The following is a 22148-nucleotide window of genomic DNA, read 5'->3' on the forward strand; positions in this document are numbered from 1 at the left end:
CAGCTCCCTAGTAAGAGGAAGAGCTCGCTTGTTGGTATCTAAGTAATTCTTCACTTGAGCATATTCCAGTATATGTAGTGGGGTGCAAGGCATCTGTAACAAGATATTTTGCAAGGGGAGAAGGGACGTATTGTGGAATACTTGGGCGCATATAATTGGGCTAGACCTATGTTCACCCAGAAAAGATGGAGAGGTCAGGCCAGGAAGAAAAGAGCCATGTCCCATGATTGGAAGACATTTTTATTTCCTTTTTATAGAAATCATAGTTTCTAAAATCATGGCTTTTTCCAAGCTCAAGCACAGGCATGGATTAAGTCCAGTAAGAGAGCTTGGGCTAGCGTTCCTCTGTGCTCTCTCCTGTCCGATAGCGCTCCTCTGTGCTCTCTCCTGTCCGATAGCGCTCCTCTGTGCTCTCTCCTGTCTGATAGCGCTCCTCTGTGCTCTCTCCTGTCTGATAGCACTCCTCTATACTCTCTCCTGTCTGATAGCACTCCTCTGTGCTCTCTCCTGTCTGTTTTGCCAAGATGTACAACATATAAAAAAGATTTTGAATCGGACAGTGCTTACAATGAGATGAGAGCTACTGTATCCCTCAGTAGTACTGTATACCTCATGTATCCCTGGAGTGTAGCTTGCAGGTGCAGAACATCTCTGGGGTGCGGATGACAGGTGATTGGATCCAGGGGAGCATGCAAGGGTTAGTGATTGTCCTGTACCAATGACCTGTGCCCCCCCAAGACAGTATTACAGCCTACAGATATTTACATGGATGGTGGGAGTGATTGCACAGTTTCTGCCAGAGTCTGTGCACAAGCCACACCCACCATAGATTTTTCTTACATTCAAGTGTAACCTTTAATACACTTTAAAAAAAAAATGTTTTGGGGGGGGGGGTGCCATTTTATTTAAATTAATTTTAAAAAAAAAAATCTCCCGATATACAAAATGGAGTGTTGGTTAGAATATGGGTAGTATACCTCACCCTATCTTCTCATTATCTTCTAACTCTTCCCACAGAGGAATCTATACTGCTATACCATGGATTAGCCTAAACTTCCCTATGCATTTCTTCCTTTTTTTTTATAGACAGAGTCCTCAGAGGACACTTGTCTTTAGGTTGATGTGTGATCAACAAACAAGTAAATAGTAGGTTAGGTATAGCCACCTTATAATAAATGAGGCAAAATATACCAGCTTGTTAATTGATTTAGTAACCAGAAAAAGTTAAATCTTAGGTTAGGTATAGTCACCTCATAAAGAATGAGAGGCAAATGATATCAACTTGTTGACTAAGTAGGTAATCAGAAAAAGCGTGAGTGGGTGCTGGGATAAAATGCTTTACTGTAGTGACTTAATCACCCTATTACACAAACAGGTTCTGGGTTAGTATACCACAATATATGATTGCCAAGTTAAGTTAATAATTTCAGCAATAAAAAACAAAACAGATAGCTAGTAAATTGATCCGAGTTAATATACCGTCCCACAATTCATGTATTCAGACCACCAAGAACTACATCTTTGGCATCTGCAGACAATGCTACTTGCTTATAAAATACTTTAGCACTCTCAAATTACCAATGAATACATGATACTCTATCGTACTATTATGTATGTCAATGGAGTGGTGGCAATAATGACCAATTCATTTTTTTTGGCCCACGGTTCAGCAGGGGACATATAGAATTCACCTGCCACTGTGTGGTAAGTCATAGCACCAGTAATGCTCCCATTCCATGAGCTGGTATTCACAGTAGTAAGCACAGACAGGAGCGATCCGCACTCCAGGCTTGATCTTTCTTGAGCTGGCATTCAAAGTGGTGAGCACTGAAAGCTATGATATGAGGAGCTGTTTGGTGTGAAACTCCATATATTATAGGGATACTGATTCCAACAGAGGTTTTCTTTTCCATGAATAACAAAATAGCAGCTCTGAAAAATACAGTTTGAATCGAGTATGGAGACCACAATGTTTCCTCCACAAGATAGGCAGGTACTAATGCAGCAAATCTACATTGTTAGGACCCAACAAACAGCAATCCATTTTTTAGCATCCTGGACCCCTGTCTAAAGGATTCAAGTGTGAGACTAAACATGTAATGTATGTTTACTCACCTCAGAATTAGTTTACAGAACTCCAATGCTGTTCGTAGACAACCTCTCTTCTCCAAGAACATCGTGTGTTTGTAAAGAGCCAAGAAAAACCCTCTATAGAAAGGGGAAGAAACATTATCAGGTTGTATTTCTTCTTCATATGTGTACATATTTAATAAAGCTTAACACAGAAGCGTAGTACAACATTGCTGCCGAGGCCCCCCAAGGTGACTTGTATCCTGCTGGTTTTCAGCATGAGGTTGGCAGCTGTGGGCTTCTTTCATCTATCTGCAAAGTTATATAAAGGAGGAGTAGTATTGTGAAAAGTTCTCTCAGCCTATTGTGCCTGGGCTGCAAAAAAACAAAACAAACCATACATTAGCTCACTTTCCTGCGTTCCGCTGCTATAGCTCTTCGGTCCTCTGGTCCAGTGGTCTTCTATGTGCACGGATTGTCACACTGCAGTCAGCGTATCGCCGGCTGCAGCGATGTCCTGCCTTGGCCAATGATAGGCTGAGCGCACTATCATGTAAGGAGCTTGGGCCCCGCATTCTCCCTGCTGCCCTGGCTCCTTACATGATACTGCCCTCAGCCTATCCCTGGCCGAGGCAGGACATCGCTGCAGTCGGCGATACGCTGACTGCAGTGTGACAATCCATGCACCAAAAAAAGGAAGGAGACTGGACCGGAGGACTTGAAGAGCTATAGCGGCACAATGGGGGAAATGGGGGAAGGTGAGTTAAGGTTTGTTTTTTTGCAGCCTGGGCACAATAGGATAAGACATTTTTTCACACAACTACTCCTTTAAAGAGGATCTGTGGCCGACCCAAAATAAAAGAGATTGCATTATCATTAAATAGCTTTGGGTGCCCTGATCACACAGCTTTTCACAGTTTCTTGATACACCCTTCTTGAACTTAAATGAAATAATGGGAATAAATATAAAATGATGGGCATGAATTTACAGTGATGGGGTGTTTATTAGGCATACATGCGCCTCAATGTAAAACTTGCATACACCCTGACTGTATAATGTTACCAATCACCTGATATTCATTTCTATAGAAGAAGTTAAAACGGCACTCACGTCTGTAGAATTCTTAGGCTAGGTTCAGACTACGGAATTTCCGCCTGCAATTCTGCTTTGAAATTGAAGGCGGAAATTCTGCTTGCTAAAATGTATAGTGTAGTGAATAGGTTTCCGTTCACAAATTCACACTTCGGAATTTGCGAAGCGGAATTTGTGAACAGAAAATCCGCTTGGAAATTTCCGCCTGAAGAATGGCGTTGCTCTTTCTTCAGGCAGAAATCCGCGCAGAACACATTGTAGTCTATTGGAGACTGCAGTGTCCGCACGCTCCTAGCGCCGACTGATTCAGTCAGTGCTGGCCGCACTCGGAATCTCCGGGCGGAAATTTTCTGCTCAGGGATTCCATAGTCTGAACCTAGCCTAATATGTTCTTATAAGTCTACTATTTTCTGTGCATACCAAAACCTGCAGCAGGGAGCTACGTGAAAATAATAAAGATATAACATGTTCTACAGATGGTGAGTGCAGGGATGTGGAAATCATATCGCCTGTCGCCCGGCAGATGCAGTTCCTGGTGCTGGGCAGGGGTATTTTTTAGGCCTTTATCCCTGCTTCAGGCATGCAGGGCCAGACCTGAAAGCCCCCGACAAGTACGGCAGCGCTCAGGGTGTACGGAGCGGGCTACTGACTCGAGCGGCCCCCAGCTGATTTTAGTAGCTGGGGGCCGCCGCTAATAGTCAGCACGTGGCTATTAACCCATTAGATTGCTGCTGTCAAAGCTGACAGTGGCGTCTAGGGACATGTAAATGCTCCCTGGTGGTCTAGTGGGCTGGATTGACCCCCCCCCCGATCGCAGGGGGGCTATCCACTGTAGAGGTAGCTGGAGGGCTTACCTCTGCTTCCTTGGAGACTGCGGCTCTGTCATTGATAGAGCCTGGCTGGACTAGGCTCTATCAATGGAGCGCTGAGAAAACAGATCAATGGAGTTCAATAGTACTACATTGATCTGTATGGGGAATCTAATGATTCCTCCTAAAAAAATGAAATAAAAGTTTAACCCCTTAAGGACCCGGGGTTTTTCAGTTTTTGCATTTTCGTTTTTACCTCCTTACCTTTAAAAAAAATCATAACTCTTTCAATTTTGCACCAAAAAAATCACCATTTTTGTATTCATAGGACTTATTGATCGTTTCATTTTTTCATGATATAAAAAGTGACCAAAAATACACTATTTTGGACTTTGGAAATTTTTTTGCGCGTGTGGTTTAATTAATGATATATTTTTATAATTCGGACATTTCCGCAGGCGGCAATACCACATGTTTATTTACACTTTTTTTTATGGGAAAAGGGGGGTGATTCAAACTTATTAGGGAAGGGGTTAAATTCTTAATGAACTTTTTTTTTTTTCACTTTTTTTTGCAGTGTTATAGCCCCCATAGGGACCTATAACACTGCACACACTGATCTTTTACATTGATCACTGGTTTCTCATAGGAAACAATTGATCAATGATTCTGCCGCTTAACTGCTCATGCCTGGATCTCAGGCACTGAGCAGTGATTCGGCAATCGGACACCAGGAGGCAAGGTAAGGGACCCTCCTGCTGTGTCACAGCTGTTTGGGATGCCGCGATTTCGCCGCAGACATCCCAAACAACCCCCTGAGCTAACCGGCAATGATTTACTTTCACTTTAGACGCGGCGTTCAACTTTGAATTAAAGGTTTAATATCGCGTGTCACTGTGATCAGAGCTGTGCGCTATTAGCCACGGGTCCTGGCCCGCTATGACGCGGGGCCACGAGGTGGCCCCACGTTATAGAAAAGGAGTGGACTAATGATGTACCGGTACGTCATGGGTCCTGTAGGGGTTAAAAGATACACATTAACCTCTTTCATATTAAAAGTTAAAACCATATATAAAAAACATGTAAACATAATAAAAATAAACATATTTGGTATCGGTGCGTGCATAATTGTCCGAACTATTAAAATATAACATTATATATCCTGTACGGTAAATGGTGTAACTGTAAAAAAATTACCAAACCACAGAATTGCATTTTTTTTTATAACATCATATCCCAGAAAAAACTACGGTAAGTAAAAAGCAATTAAAAAGTCAGATCAATATCAAAATGGTACTGATACAAACAACAGATTACGGAAAAAACTATGAGCATACAGCCCAGTATACAGAAAAAAAAAAAAAAATAGTTGCAGGGGTCAGAAAATTCCAATAAAAAAAAAAAAAAATTCTATAAAGTTTAGATTTTTTTTTAAATTAGTAAAATGTGATGGAAACTATGCAACTATACTATATGGTATTGCTGTAATCAAAACGACCTAAAATATCAAACTAACATGTTACCACAAGGTAAATGGCGTGGAAAAGAAAACCACCAACTTTGCAAAATTTCTTTATTTTTTTTTTCACCTGACAAATTTTTTGGGGATTTGGAGCATATGTTAGGGAAAAATAAAAGGTGTCATTACAAAGTACAATCGGTCTGGCAAAAAACAATCGATTATACGGGTTTGTAAATGGAAAAGAGTTATGACTATTATAGGGTGAGGAGAATAAAACGAGAGTGCAAGAACAAAAATTGGCCTGGACAAGTAGATTGTGCTCCTGTTTTAGTCCCTTGGACAAGTAGTTTATTTAAAAATTTCCACACCCATGTGAGTGCCTTTTTTTTACTTCTACATGAGATGTTTTACCAGAGACTTGCATTGAGGGGTGGAGCGTGACGTCACATGGGGGCGGAGGCGTGACGTCACACGCCGCCGGCTCTGCGGTCGCCGGTAATCAAACCCGGAGCGAACACTCTCCGGGGACTGATTACAAAGGGGTGCCGCGAGCATGATCCAGGGCGTCCCCAGCTGCGGGACTCCCGTGATCAGGCATCTTATCCCCTATCCTTTGGATAGGGGATAAGATGTGTAAGCACCGGAGTGCCCCTTTAAACAGAGAACCCCATTGAAGTGGAATGCAAGTGTTTCTTTTGCATTAGCTACACCCATTCTTAATGTGAGTTCAACGCTATCTAAGGTAGTGCCAGTCCAGCATCCTTCTACGTTTATTTGCATTTTTTTAATTAAGTTCACGCCCATTTGACTGATTCCCTGAATTGTCAGTCAAACTGTAAACCAATCTCATATATCTCCTAATCCAAGGTTTATTTTTTGCACAAACAACACCATTGGCCCGCTGACCTCCATACTACAAGCGATTCTACATGTCTTTTATGGTGTTGTGCCCACAGCACAATGGATTCTGGTAATCAGAACCCACTCATGTAAGGGGACCAATTGCCTTTTTTCTTCTGCACTAGGAGTGCACCTTTTGTTTTTTGTCTTTCTCATAATGTTTTGGTGTTTAGAGCCACAGTTTTTTTCCTTAATTTTTCCACTGCCACATTCACAAGGTCATAGGGAAAAAATTTATCAAAATCTGTGCAGAGGAAAAGCAGAACAGTTGCACATAGCAACCAATCAGATTGCTTCTTTTATTTTTCAGAGACTTTTTTAAAAATTACAGAAGTGATCTAATTGGTTGCTATGGGCAACCGGTCATCTTTTCCTCTGCCAAGGTTTTAATAAATCTCTCCCATAGTGTTTCTTAATCCTAGTGGCAGGACCCCAATGACATTTGCAAGAAATTACACATTACCTTTATTTTAGGCCTTGTTACTTTTACAGCCATGTTAAATATGTATATTTACAATTTACTTTTATTGCACAATAATAGAACATTTCATGGAAAAAACAGCTATAACTTTTTTTTTTTATTTAGCCGTGATGTTGCAGTGTGTGGGCTTGTTTTTCGGAAAAAGGGCATTACATCATTTTTTTTGTGTCACCTACATGTCCTGAAACCCAATGCAATTAAGATAGCACACTTCACAGACATCAGCTTCAATTAATGTGTTCAATAGACTATAATAGAGCACACCAGTCAGCCAGGGAATTGTGAAGTGTGCTACCACACCCACTTGGTTATAACTGACGATCGCATCGGGTCTCATGACAGAGACTTGGTGTGATCTAATCTTTTTACATGTCTGGATGATGGTAATACTTTAACAGTGGCACCTTAGGGGTTAAATAGTCAGGAGTCAGTTTTGATCCTATTTGTTGCAGCAAGATTTTGGCTGTAAACAGTCAGCATCCACTACTGATGTAGCATTACATCTATTTGTAGCAATGTACCAGCAAAAAGTTAAAGGGTTAAGGACATGTAAATAGATAAAAAAAACAACTTTAGGCTGGATTCACACCATGTTTTGTACATGGGTGCCGGATCTGGCGGGGGGAGGGGCAAACCGGGCGCTCCCGTACCTTGGCCGGATCAGCCTGTGACTCCATTTACTTTAATGACCCGACCGGAGTCAAACAGTGACTCCGGTCGGCTCAGTTTTGACCCGTATGCGGTTTTGGACCGGACCTAAAACCGTAGTAAACTACGGTTTTAGGTCCGGTCAGGAAACCGCATACGGGTCAAAACTGAGCCGACCAGAGTCATCGTTTGACTCCGGTCGGGTCATTAAAGTAAATGTAGTGTGAATGCAGCCTTAAAAGTATAAATCTTAATTACAGCTGCTTATTGACTGTAATGGACCTATGACCAGGGGAAGCCAAATATCACACCGTCGGACAGCACCAATCTGTCATTTACGACATATCTTATTTTGATATACTATAGATGTATGTAGTAGGTAAAATTCTCTAATAAGCAAACATATAAGTCCACCTAAAAAAACATAAAATAAAAAAGACTAAGCAGACAGCAGTATCAGACCTGTTTTCCGGGCGACAGTAGTCAAGCCTACAGGTCCCACTGGTGAGACTAAACACCGGATGGAATGCACACTCCAGGCTGTAGAGGGCTCTCTCTGCAAAAAAAATTTAAAATAAAAAAAATTTACAGGTAAACTGGTAATCTCACAAAAAAAATTTTTTTTTACTGAAATCTTGCTTTTATTACCGTATTTATCTCTCACTACTGCTGTAAAAAGTATTTTTTCTCTTTAATACAAACATAAACAGAAAAAATTACCAATCAGGTCTCTGGCCATTTCCTGGTCCTCCTGAAGACGGCACACATCACTGAGCTGCAGTAACGAGTCTACATGATATGGGTTCATTTGGAGAAGTAACTACAAATGGAACAAAGAAAATACCAGATACAATGGCTACATGAACAAAGACAACTCTCTTGGCTATGCTGATAGCGCCACTTGCTCTTTTTACATAAATAAATGACAGGTTTGTCTAAAAGTTTTTCCACAAAACAATATACTATTTTGCTCAGCTCCTTCTGCTCTATAAAATGATGCTTGCAGATTGGATTGCATTTTCAATGTGACTGGTTACCTCTTTAAGTTCACTATAGAGGGAACAGCTTTTTGCAGCGGTTCCCTGTCCAGGCTCATAGAGGTACAGTACAGGGTGGGCCATTTCAGGTGCTGCAGAATGGGCAAAACAAAACTTGGAACAGGACCCTCAGTTTACGCAGAAGATTTTGCTTAGTGATGAGGCAAACTTTTATGTGAATGGTGAAGTTAACAAACAAAACCACCGCTATTGGTCTGACACTAACCCACATTGGATAAATCCCTCCAAGACTGTTGGAACACAAAAATTGATGGTATGGTGCGGTATATGGGGTACAAAGATAGTGGGGCCATTCTTCATCAATGGAAACCTCAAGGCCACTGGATATGCGAATTTGCTCCATGATTATGTGTTTCCCTCTTTATGCACTGAAGCTGGCACGTTCCCTGAGTTTTTCCAGCAAGATGGTGCACCACCACATTATGGGTGTCAGGTCCGAGCATTCCTAGATGAACAGTTTCCTGGAAAGTGCATTGGTCGTCGTGGGCCAGTTCAATGGCCCCCAAGGTCTCCCGATCTGACCCCCTTAGACTTTTATCTTTGTGGTCATTTGAAGGCAATTGTCTATGCTGTGAAGATATGAGATGTGCAGCACCTGAAACTACGGATACTGGAAGCCTGTGCTAGCTTTTCTCCTGCGGTGTTGCTATCAGTGTGTGAAGAGTGGAAGAAAAGGGTTGCATTGAAAATCAAACACAATGGGCAGCACATTGAAAGTCAGAAGTGGTCAGAAACTTGTAAATAACTCATGAAAGAATAAAGTTACATTAAAACCAAGCACATAATTGTTCTTGTGAAATTTCCAATAAGTTTGATGTGTCACATGACCCTCTTCCTATTGAAAAAAAACAAAAGTTGGATTCAAAATGGCCACCATGGTCACCACCCATCTTGAAAAGTTTCCCCCCTCTCATATACTAATGTGCCACAAACAGGAAGTTAATATCACCAACCATTCCCATTTTATTAAGGTGCATCCATATAAATGGCCCACCCTGTACATTTAGAAAGTTTTTAAACCCGGTCATATTTTATATTGTAGCTAAAATGAAAAGAAAAAATTTATATTTTATATATATATATATATATATATATATATATATATATATATATATATATATATATATATACATATATATATACACACATACATACACACACACACACACAGTCAGGTCCATAAATATTGGGATATCGACACAATTCTAACGTTTTTGGCTCTATACACCACCACAATGGATTTGAAATGAAACGAACAAGATCTGCTTTAACTGCAGACTGTCAGCTTTAATTTGAGGTATTTACATCCAAATCAGGTGAACGGTGTAGGAGTTACAACAGTTTGCATATGTGCCTCCCATTTGTTAAGGAACCAAAAGTAATGGGTAAAAGTAATCATAAATCAATCGTTCACTTTGCAGTCAATTACAGCCTGAAGTCTGGAACGCATAGACATCAGCAGACATTGCTGGGTTTCATCCCTGGTGATGCTCTGCCAGGCCTCTACTCCAACTGTCTTCAGTTCCTGCTTGTTCTTGGGCATTTTCACTTCAGTTTTGTCTTCAGAAAGTGAAATGCATGCTCAATCGGATTCAGGTCAGGTGACTGACTTGGCCATTGCATAACATTCCACTTATTTCCCTTTAAAAACTCTTTGGTTGCTTTTGCAGTATGCTTTGGGTCATTGTCCATCTGCTCTGTGAAGCGCCGTCCAATGAGTTCTGAAGCATTTTGCTAAATATGAGCAAATAATATTACCCGAAACTTCAAAATTCATCCTGCTGCTTTCGTCAGCAGTCACATCATAATATATATATATATATATATATATATATATATATATATATATACACTCAATGTGTGTATTGGAGATGAGCGAAGTTACAGTGATTTGATTTCTCGGCTTGCTGTTTGCTGACTTTATCCTCCATAAATTAAATTTCAGCTTTCAGGTGCTCTGGTGGGCTGTAGACTCTCTCCTAGGACTGTATCCACCTTTTCATCCTGAAAGCTGAACTAATTTATGCAGGATAAAGTCAGCAACTGACAAACCGCGAAGTTCGTGACAAATCGAATCACTGTACGTTCGCTCATCTCTAGTATGCATGTATGTATGTATGTTCCAGCATCACGTCCAAACCGCTAAACATATTAACATGAAACTTAGCACACGTTGCTTATATGTAAACAACAAACCTAGGGTAGGTAATTTAACCCTGACCGACAACCATTTGCCAGGGTCCGGGTTTATTTAAAGTCAATTACAAGTCTATGGGAAATTTATGTTACTGAATAATTTCCAAAACAGCTGGAGATATTTCTATAATACTTGGTCACATGTTACTTATATGTCAAATAAAAATATAGAATAGTTAAATTAACCCCTAACCTGCCCCCATATGTGAAGGATGGGGTTTTTGTTTCAAGACCCATGCAAGTATATAGGACTTCTGGTGCCTTACTCCACAAGTTCCGCTCTGCATCTCCTGGTGAATGTGTCAGTCCAGCTGGTAAGCCACACCCCATCTCACAAAGACATGACCACCTTTTAACCCCTTAAGGACCAAGGATGTATGAGTACGTCCTTGGTGCCGCTCCCGTGATATAACACGGGGTCCCACAGTGACCCCGCATCATATCGCTGCGGGCCTGGCATCATAGTGAAGCCGGGACCCGCCTCTAATAGTACGCGGCACTGATCGCGGTGCCGCACGCCATTAACCCTTTAGCCGCGCACTCAAAGCTGAGCCACGCGGCTAAAAGTGAAAGTAAAAAGTGCCGGTTAGCTCAGGGAGCTGTTCGGGATCGCCGCGGTGAAATCGCGGCATCCCGAACAGCTGTACTACAGGAGGAAGGTCTCTTACCTTCCTTCCTGCAGTCCGATTGCCGATTGAATCCTTCAAGCCTGAGATCTAGGCTTGAGCAATCAATCGCCGAAAACCCTGATCAATGCATCCCTATGGAGATGTATTGAACACTGTTAAAGATCAGTAAATGCAATGTTATAGCCCCCTATGGGGGCTATAATATTGCAAAAGAAAAGTGTAAAAAAATCATTAACCCTTTGAATTATCCCTTCCCCTAATAAAAGTTTGAATCACCCGGCATTTCCAGGAATAAAAAAAAACAGTGTAAATAAAAACAAAAACAAACATATGTGGTATCTCCATGTGCGGAAATGTCAGATTTAAAAAAAATATACCGCTAATTAAACCGCACGGTCAATGGCGTACGCGCAAAAAAATTCCAAAGTCCAAAAGCGTTTTTTTGGAAAATAAAATGAGGAATAAAAAGCGATCAAAAAGTCAAATCAATGCAAAAATGGTACCGACAAAAACTTCAGATCACGGCACAAAAAAATTAACCCTCATAGCGCCCTGAACACGGAAAAATAAAAAGTTATAGGGGTCAGAAGATGACAATTTTAAACGTATACATTTTCCTGCACGTAGTTATGATTTTTTTCGGAAGTAATACAAAATCAAACCTATATAAGTAGGGTATAATTTTAACCGTATGGACCTAGAGAATAAAGATAAGGTGTCATTTTTACCGAAAAATGTACTACGTAGAAACGGAAGCCCCCAAAAGTTAAAAATGGCTGCATTTTTTCAATTTTGTCGCACAATGATTTTTTTTTCCCGTTTCGCCGTAGATTTTTGGGTAAAATGACTGATATCATTACAAAGTAGAATTGGTGGCGCAAAAAATAAGCCATAATACAGATTTTTAGGTGCAAAATTTTAAGAGTTATGATTTTTTAAAGGTAAGGAGGAAAAAACGAAAGAGCAAAAACCGAAAAACACCCGGTCCTTAAAGGGGTACTCCGCCCCTAGACATCTTATCCCCTATCCAAAGGATAGGGGATAAGATGTCAGATCGCCACGGTCCCGCTGCTGGGGACCCCCGGGATCCCCGCTGCGGCACCACGCTATCATTACTGCGCAGAGCGAGTTCGCTCTATGCGTAATGACGGGCGATACGGGGGACGGAGTAGCGTGACGTCATGGCTCCGCCCCTCGTGACATCACGGCCCGTCCCCTTAATGCAAGCCACGCCCCCTCCCATAGACTTGTATTGAAAGGGGCGGGCCATGACGTAACGATGCTCCGGCCCCTGTACTGCCAATCATTACGTGCAGAGCGAACTCGCTCTGCGCAGTAATGATAGCGCGGTGCCGCAGCGGGGATCCCCAGAAGCGGGACCGCAGCGATCTGACATCTTATCCCCTATCCTTTGGATAGGGGATAAGATTTCTAGGGGCGGAATACCCCTTTAAGGGGTTAAGCCACACCCCTTTTATTTTCAGCTTACAATATCTTTTACCACAACGCAGCCCTACCTGAGGACGGGATATGAGGACGGGCTATGGGGTCGGGCTATGGGAACAAAATATGAGGACAGGATATAAGGTCGGAATATGAAGAGGGGATTTTGGGTCGGGATATGAGGAGGGGATATGGGGGGGGGGGGGGGTCAGGATTTTGCGACAGGATAGGAGGACAAAAGCTTTGTCCGTTGTTGGTTTTCCCCCACAAGGATAAGGTAGGAAAAAACAGGCAGCGCCAGGTACTCAGCTAGTCAATAAATACAATAGAACGGCAGCCATGTTTTTTCAGCTTAATGATTGCTTGCTTCACTGATAGTGACAGCTCTTTCGATCTCATCTTGAGAGTTGACAGCAACAGATTTCAAATGAAAATAGCAAACTTGAAATGAACTCTGGACCTTTTATCTGCTCATTGTAATTGGGATAATGAGGGAACAACACACACCTGGCCATAGAACAGCTGAGAAGCCAATTGTCCCATTATTTTTGGTCCCTTAACAAGTGGGAGGCACATGTGCAAACTGTTGTAATTCCTACACCGTTCACCTGATTTGGATGTAAATACCCTCAAATTAAAGCCGACAGTCTTCAGTTAAGACACATCTTGTTTGTTTCATTTCAAATCAATTGTGGTGGTGTATAGAGCCAAAATTGTTAGAATTGTGTTGATGTCCCAATATTTATGGACCTGACTGTATAAATGTTTCTTAATGCATTTTAGGTCAAAAGTAGAGTGCCTCTGATGTCCAAATGTCCTAACAGAAATATGGACAGCCGGTATCTAAAAATTATGGGTCCTTTTAAGTGGCCTATAGCTTACCACAATATTGTTTGGATCCAATGACTCTACAGCGTCCAGAAACTTGAACTGAACCTGCTGGTAATCTCTCTGGTGCTCAAAGGTGAAATACTGGACTCCTCTTTTGGTTTCTAAAAGACTCATAGTAATACCTAAAAAGCACACAAGATATAGTAAATAGGAAGACCCGAGAAAGGATATCATGAAACAGAGCTTGTTTAAAATGATGGCATCAGACAGACTGGTAAGAGAATTCCATGTGAGTTGAAAATCTTGCAGCACTAACCGGTTTTACTGAATCTTGGCCACGTGTTCTTTGGAGATGTAAGCCACGTGCTTCGGTGATGCAGTCGTTGTCTTTGTCGTGGTCTGCAATGCAAAAACCAATGTAATATTAAAATAATAATAATAGGGTTTCTTAAAGCTCTGTCAGCAAGACATTCATTAACCCTTTCCAAACATAAACACAGCTCCACCAATGTAAAAAAAAAAATTTATGGGTCTTTGTATGTGGCGCAGCACAATCTTTTTAGTGTTTTTATTGTGCATAAGTAATAAAACAGAACACTAACTATACAAGTTTGGCATCACCATAATCTCACTGGTCCACAAAATAAGGTTACAAAAAGGTCCAGCGTGGCAATGTTGCTGAAAGCATTAAGCGTTATTTCTCCGAAGAAACACTACACGACATGGTAATACAGAAAATTACACGTTTTTAAGATATAATTAATCCTAAGTCATACTAACGTTGATCAAAAAAAGCCTTAACTTGAATGGGGAATCACATGATTCGTTAAGATACACCTTAACAAAAATTTGTGAGCCCTTTACTGACACATATAAATGTTACTAGTGTTCCTGATGTTGTACTATACACAAAAAAAAAACTGTAATCATAAGAAAAAAAAAGATGTAGCACATATAGCACCTGTCTATCTACTTGTGCAGTTACCTACAGGGGGCACTTATTTATCTACTAGGGTACCTATCTTCTTACCCAGGCATTTGTCTTATTTTCCTAAGGCACCAAAATACCTTGTCCTGGCCCTGTTGTGCCAACTTGCAAAATACAGTTATGTCATTTCACAAGGTGATCATAAAAAAAAAATACATATTACTCTTTTCTTTAAGAGTATCTGAAAGGTAATTGGTAAGTTATATGTACACCCAAAAAGACACAGGTCCATAAAGTTCAACTAAGAGTGGAAAAACAAAGGGATGAAAAGTAAGAGTATCTGTAACTTTTAGCCAGTGGGGAAATCTTTGAATCCCCAAGGGACAAGCGATGTCGTCATATTCCCAGTCTATTAACCCACCTTTGATCTCCCATGACTGCTCGAGATCCAAAAAACTTTTTCAGTTCAGTTTCTGGATTAAGGTTCCTATAAATAGAAACAGTGCAAATTACTATGATAGCAGGAGAGAAAGAGACACCAAAATGTGCTCTTAGGGTAGGGTCACATGGGGTGCATCCGCAGTGTATTTCACGCAGCAGATGCAACGATGGCAGTCACAGAGGGACTGCAGCGTAAGCTCCTGGCTGTGGCCACCAGGTAGCTCTGTGTGTCTGCTCATAGAGGTGGATTTCTACAGCGAGAAATCCACCACTATGACACAACACACAGTGCTTCCTGGCCGCAGCCAGGAGCGTGCTCTGCAGTCCCCCTGTGACTGCCGTCAATGCATCTGCAGCGTATTTCACGCTGTGGAGGCCCCCTGTGTGACACTGCCAGTGTGGATTTATCTTGGATATAGTGGAGGATACCAGTTATACACTGGTGCAAGATTTATTAAAACCTTGGCAAAAATGACAGGATACTGGGTGAACACACTGTAGTTTTCTTTTCATTCCATAATGTTTGCCATGGGTTGTAGATGCATGTCATAAGATGACCAGGGCCTGGTGTCTGAAACTAGACTGAAGGGTGCTAAATGAGTTGGACCAATCCAACAATAGTGGCGTCTCCTAAAGATAAGCTATTACCATCCAGCAGGGCCCTTTTAACCTAGGGCTTAATGCTTCCTGTGCTTCGTAAAGTAGACATCATTTTAAGGTTAAAGCCAGGCATTCTGATGTAGATATAAGGGTAGACTATTTACCTGTAGGACAGTTGCCTGTGACCATATTATGAAGATTAGTAACTATTTGGAGGCAATCCATGAGATAATAAAAGAGAAAGTTAAGGTAAATATAAATTTCTCTTCAAACAAAAGTCCTGGGAGATTTGACATCAACACTGACCAAAAATAAGACGGTGCTAGCAAAAATTTTGGTTATGGCTAAAATGACTGGTAGAAAACCGGAAGAGAATTGAATTGATGCTTTTTAAAGACTGAAATTAACAAAATAAAGCGTGAAGATTTTGGGAATGTTGGTAAAACAATGTAGTAGAAAGTAAAAAAATATTGAAGTGGTCAATTATTAAATGTTAAGAGAAAAAAAAAAGAAGATAAACTATACCTGTGCTCAACATATAGCAGAGGACGGGTATCTGTGTGGTTGCTGTTGTTCTGGATCTGGTACGCAATTCCATTGGCGTTTTCTATCCTCTCTAAAATACTGTCGATGTTTTCTAGCTCAACACTGCCCTCTACAGCACCATCCAGCTGTATGTGTTTGGAAACAAAATGGTGATACTCTGCAGAATAACAACATACCAATACACAATGCGACCTACATCATAGCACTTAAAGGGAATCTGTCATCGGCACTAACCTGCTTGTAAGGGGTAATAGTGTGGGTAATGCAGATTCCAGTGCGGGTTACCTTTTTTTTCCTACATGGTCTGTTCCTAAGTTATGCATGAAGGTCAAAATATGCAAATTAAGTGCATTGGTGCTATAGGGGCATTCAAAGCCCCTTGGTGCATTCTTCTACATACCTGGCTTGGCCCTATACAGGGAACGTTACCTTCACTGAATTTATTTTAACTCTACCCCCACTTGTACTGGTTGCATAATTGTGACATCACCACAGGTCCTAAACCTCCAGCATGTAGCACATACAGAGCAGGTCCTGTCGGGCAGTCAAATGTGTTGTGTTATGGGTGGAGATCTCTGTTGGAATCAACATCACCCAGTATTAACCTGTAACAGCAGGTTAGTCCGGGTAATGCTGGAGACAGATTCCCTTTATGGGTGTATTCACACATACAGTATCCTTTGCATATTTGATTGGCAGGGTTTGATGCTGCAGATTTGAAGCTTTCGGTCATAACATTTACATTAAAATCTGTAGCTTTGAATCCTGTGCATAAGATATGCACAGGATACAGTACATGTGAATTGACACTAATGAAGAGTTGAGCCCAACATATCAGCTACTGGGCTGCAACAAAATACATTAATAGCTTTTTAATGATATAAACACAACTTCTGACCTAGAGCTATGTAGGAGAAAAAACAAAAAAATTACTACTCTTTACCTTAGATGAAGAGGAGAGACAGCACCGATCAAATCAGCATGTGCAGGTGATCATCCGGGAATGCCAACCCGGAAAAGCATACAGAAATTCAGAGTGGATACAGCACCAAATAGCTGAGGACTCAGGCTGGTAGATGGAGCAAGACTTTATTTGCCATCCATGTGGCATACATGGATGGCAAATAAAGTCTTGCTCCATCTACCAGCCTGAGTCCTCAGCTATTTGGTGCTGTATCCACTCTGAATTTCTGTACTCTTTACCTTATGTTTAGCCCTTTAGGTATGGTGACTATGGCAGTTTGTTGGGAGCCTCACATTCTCACAGGTCTTATTTCAGTGATTTCTATCTCAGCCTGTCCCTCCCTCTGACAGACCAGCCCATTCCAAGTATTATACTAGTAATCTTTTGCGTTAAAGGGGTACTCCAGTAGAAAACTTTTTTTTTTTAAATCAACTGGTACCAGAAAGTTAAACAGATTTGTAAATTACTTCTATTAAAAAAATCTTTACCCTTCCAGTACTTTTTAGCAGCTGTATGCTACAGAGAAAATTCTATACTTTTTGAATTTCTTTTTTGTCTTGTCCACAGTGCTCTCTGCGGACACCTGCTGCCCGAATCAGGAACTGTCCAGAGCAGCATAGGTTTGCAATGGGGATTTTCTCCTGCTCTGGACAGTTCCTGATACGGGCAGCAGGTGTCCGCAGAGAGCACTGTGGACAAGACAAAATAGAAATTCAAAAAGTATAGAATTTTCTCTGTAGCATACAGCTGCTAAAAAGTATAGGAAGGGTAAAGATTTTTTAATAGAAGTAATTTACTAATCTGTTTAACTTTCTGGCACCAGTTGATTAAAAAAATAAAAAAAAGTTTCCCACCGGAGTACCCCTTTAACCCCTTAAGGACGCAGGACGTAAATGTACGTCCTGGTGAGGTGGTACTTAACGCACCAGGACGTACATTTACGTCCTAAGCATAACCGCGGGCATCGGAGCGATGCCCGTGTCATGCGCGGCTGATCCCGGCTGCTAATCGCAGCCAGGGACCCGCCGGCAATGGCCGACGCCCGCGATCTCGCGGGCGTCCGCCATTAACCCCTCAGGTGCCGGGATCAATACAGATCCCGGCATCTGCGGGAGTTCGCGATTAAAATGAACGATCGGATCGCCCGCAGCGCTGCTGCGGGGATCCGATCATTCATAACGCCGCACGGAGGTCCCCTCACCTTCCTCCGTGCGGCTCCCGGCGTCTCCTGCTCTGGTCTGTGATCGAGCAGACCAGAGCAGGAGATGACCGATAATACTGATCTGTTCTATGTCCTATACATAGAACAGATCAGTATTAGCAATCATGGTATTGCTATGAATAGTCCCCTATGGGGACTATTCAAATGTAAAAAAAAATGTAAAAAAATGTAAAAGTAAAAGTAAAAAAAAAGTGAAAAATCCCCTCCCCCAATAAAAAAGTAAAACGTCCGTTTTTTCCTATTTTACCCCCAAAAAGCGTAAAAAACATTTTTTATAGACATATTTGGTATCGCCGCGTGCGTAAATGTCCGAACTATTAAAATAAAATGTTAATGATCCCGTACGGTGAACGGCGTGAACGAAAAAAATTTTAAAAAGTCCAAAATTCCTACTTTTTTAATACATTTTATTAAAAAAAAAATTATAAAAAATGTATTAAAAGTTTTTTATATACAAATGTGGTATCAAAAAAAAGTACAGATCATGGCGCATAAAATGAGCCCCCATACTGCCGCTTATACGGAAAAATTAAAAAGTTATAGGTCATCAAAATAAAGGGATTATAAACGTACTAATTTGGTTAAAAAGTTTGTGATTTTTTTTAAGCGCAACAATAATATAAAAGTATATAATAATGGGTATCATTTTAATCGTATTGACCCTCAGAATAAAGAACACACATCATTTTTACCAGAAATTGTACGGCGTGAAAACAAAACCTTCCAAAATTAGCAAAATTGCGTTTTTCGTTTTAATTTCCCCACAAAAATAGTGTTTTTTGGTTGCGCCATACATTTTATGATATAATGAGTGATGTCATTACAAAGGACAACTGGTCGCGCAAAAAATAAGCCCTCATACTAGTCTGTGGATGAAAATATAAAAGAGTTATGATTTTTAGAAGGCGAGGAGGAAAAAATGAAAACGTAAAAATTAAATTGTCTGAGTCCTTAAGGCCAAAATGGGCTGAGTCCTTAAGGGGTTAATGGCCACCATGTAATGCTACATTTCTCCTGCAGAGGCAGCTTAAATGGAGCGGATTGGCTTACTGCTGTTTGCCCCAGTTAACACAGCTGATTTCCGGCCTGGCTTGTCTTTAGTAAGAGTTTGTCTTCAAAAGTCAACCCTTTGCATATACAAAAGAAAAAAAAATCTTCACCACTGTCCATAGCAAATAGCTTACCTGCCCATCTGCAGACTTCTTTGCTTTTCTTTTCTTTTTCTTCTTCTTAGTTTTATTACTAGAAGCAGTCTAAAAAATAATAAACAAGTTGCAACGTAAACTAGACAGTGACTTAAAAGGGTCGCCCAGAGACAAACTTCTATTTAGAAATGCCCCCGGTGTATCCACAATAAAAAGTAATCTTTACTCCTCCACGCCGATCCCGTGGCTGCCAGGTCTCCTCTGCCTCTAATTGGTTGATCGAACAGTTCCTGCAAGTCGGTACATCATCGGAAGTAGTAAGAAGTGAAGAGGACAAGGGACCTGATGCAGTTGGAACAGCAATCGCAGGGGAATAAAGTAAGTTAGCATAGGCTATTGTTAGTTTTACAGCACCTAGAGGCATTTCTAGGAAAGAAAAAAAAAAAGAAAACAAAAGAAAAAAAGTTTGTCCCTGAACAGCTTTCCCCTTTAAACAATGACATGCCTTATACTACAGACACCTTGTTCCATACTTGAGTTGAAGTCAAAGTTGAGTCACTTCCACGTTTCTCTTGCCCACAGGGCTCCTCTTCATCGGTTATTCTAGACTGAGCCGTCTGACCAGCATCTGGATCGCTTTGAGGGTCTTCATCTGGTTCAGTGATCTGTAACAAACAAATAGCATGCTCTCCGCAATCTTTTCTTTAACAAAATATTGCACAATCGGGGCAAATCACAAAAATTTTTACTTAGAGGGTTGTACCATGATGAACAATTTTCTCTCATCAACTATGCACAGGATAGGCAAAAAGTATCTGACAGGAGTCTGCACCAAATAGGTCTATAGGAACTACTGTCTGAATGGGAATTTACTGGGCGGACATTCCACCTTGTGACTAAGACATTAGGGGTTTTTCTCTTTACCTATGCTGTGGGGATAACAAGCAGAACAGTGGAAGTCTGATCTCTGAGACTCTTACCAATCTCAAGAATGGGGATACTTTTATTTTTGGGGTAATGGGGACACGGGGGGGCAGAAGCACTCAGAGCATTGGCAGTAACAGCAAAATGGCAGAATTAAAGGTTGGGGGTTGCGCTGGCATAAAGGGTGGTGATAGCTGCACAAGTGAAGGGACAAAGATTTCCTTGTATAGTCTATAGTCAGGCTGGATAGAGAAGGAAAGAGAAAATCTTCAATCATAGATGTCACTGTATTCTGTGGCTAAGATGATGTGACTTAGAATGTCTATGGAGCTGCCATGATATCTGCTGTCAAGGTAGTACAAGAATGGCAGGCTGGATTCTGTCCCCTGATCAGTGACACCAGAAGTTTCTGTATGGATCCCAATCTTTTCTATTTATATTAGTCAGGGCTAGTGACTGACAATCACCTGATGGCTATAAGGAAATACACCACACTGCTGGCCCAGGGCTACACTGACACTTTTTATAGCACTACAACATTCCATCATACTTCATTCCAAGGCAATACAATGGGTTACAAGCAATCTTGTTGCATGCAGCTGTTTAAATATTTAAAATCAACCTTGCAGTGCTACAAAAAGTCTCATTATAGCCCTGGCCTAGAGGACACGTTACTCCTGACAGCTGCAATTCCTCTGCCCTCACACTAGATGGCAGTACACACCAGCTGGAATGGGTTGTTTAGGCCCCTTTCATCGAACAGTTTACGGTTCCCCTTGTTTTTCCGGTTCCGTGGCTCGGGCTGTAAAGGTTCCTCCTCTTCCTCAACCTCTTCTGGTCCACCCGGCTCCTCTTGCCCCCTCTGTTCCCCTCGCAGCCTCCTCAAGGCCCGACGGGACATGGTTCCGGCTTACACCCGAGGGCGGCGAGCACGTAAGTAACTAAAGCTCAAGAGCGAGCACGGAAAAGCTAGAATTACGCATGCGCATCGATATTGGCGTGTCATACACTCTACGGCCACCAGGTGGGGATAGTGATAGTGTGCTGCATTCAAGTTTACCTCAGGTTGCCGCCGCCTAGTGTAAATCCACAGTTGAGCAGCCATGAATACAGTTTTGTAGGATGAGGAAATTAGATGAGTATTATACTGCCAGTAATTCCAGACAGACTGGTCACACTGGGGCCAGGCACAAAGCTTCATGGCTCACCTTATCCTTGATTGTTTGTACCTGTAATATAGTCTCTAAAAGTGCATGCCTATAAATAAATATGTTGTGGCATGTAGCATGAGGGGGGAACAGGTGCAGAATAATGGCACAAAATGTAACCATAAAAATTTTATATCCCCAAAATGTGTGCAAACATTATAGCCACGGCTCAACAGGCCTGCCAACAAAGGTCCCCTCTACAATGCTCACAGTCATGTTGGCGAGGGTTTCCAGTACAATGCCACTTGCTGACTGACACCTCCTCTTCCATCTGCAGGGTTCCTGCTGTCATCAATTTGGGCCAAGTTCACACTGTGCTGGGCTCCACTAAAGGAAGCCTTGTCGCTATCCCGTTTAAAGGGTGGGAGCTTAGTGTCCATTCTGAAAAGGGTCTGCTCGACTTCCTTTTTTATATGGACTGAATGGACCCTCAAAGACATTACATTAAAGGCGTACTCTGGCCCTTACACATCTCATCGCCTATCCAAAGGATAGGGGATAAGATGTATGATGGCGGGGGTCCCGCCGCTGGGGACCCCCGCAATCTCTC

At 41.6% G+C, this 22148-nt stretch overlaps 1 protein-coding gene across 2 annotated transcripts in view; it reads right to left on the minus strand.

Annotated features, from left to right (window-relative positions):
* TCF25 (transcription factor 25) overlaps positions 1-21323 on the minus strand; it is a 41615-nt gene extending 20292 nt beyond the window's left edge. The window contains exons 1-10 of one of the 2 annotated variants that reach the window (XM_056525980.1): positions 21115-21323; positions 20000-20131; positions 19506-19574; positions 16115-16260; positions 14970-15035; positions 13937-14019; positions 13672-13802; positions 8184-8283; positions 7926-8019; positions 2116-2208 (exon numbers count right to left, since the gene is read on the minus strand). In XM_056525980.1, coding sequence (XP_056381955.1) covers positions 2116-2208; positions 7926-8019; positions 8184-8283; positions 13672-13802; positions 13937-14019; positions 14970-15035; positions 16115-16260; positions 19506-19574; positions 20000-20131; positions 21115-21291 — 1091 coding nt within the window. In that variant the 5' untranslated portion in view covers positions 21292-21323. Of the gene's footprint in view, positions 1-2115; positions 2209-7925; positions 8020-8183; positions 8284-13671; positions 13803-13936; positions 14020-14969; positions 15036-16114; positions 16261-19505; positions 19575-19987; positions 20132-21114 lie in introns of both variants that reach the window. The other variant, XM_056525979.1, reaches the window with a different exon arrangement.
* Between the last annotated feature and the right edge of the window lie 825 nt (positions 21324-22148).

This window comes from Hyla sarda, chromosome 6, assembly GCF_029499605.1.
Source record: "Hyla sarda isolate aHylSar1 chromosome 6, aHylSar1.hap1, whole genome shotgun sequence".
Lineage (NCBI taxonomy): Eukaryota > Metazoa > Chordata > Amphibia > Anura > Hylidae > Hyla > Hyla sarda.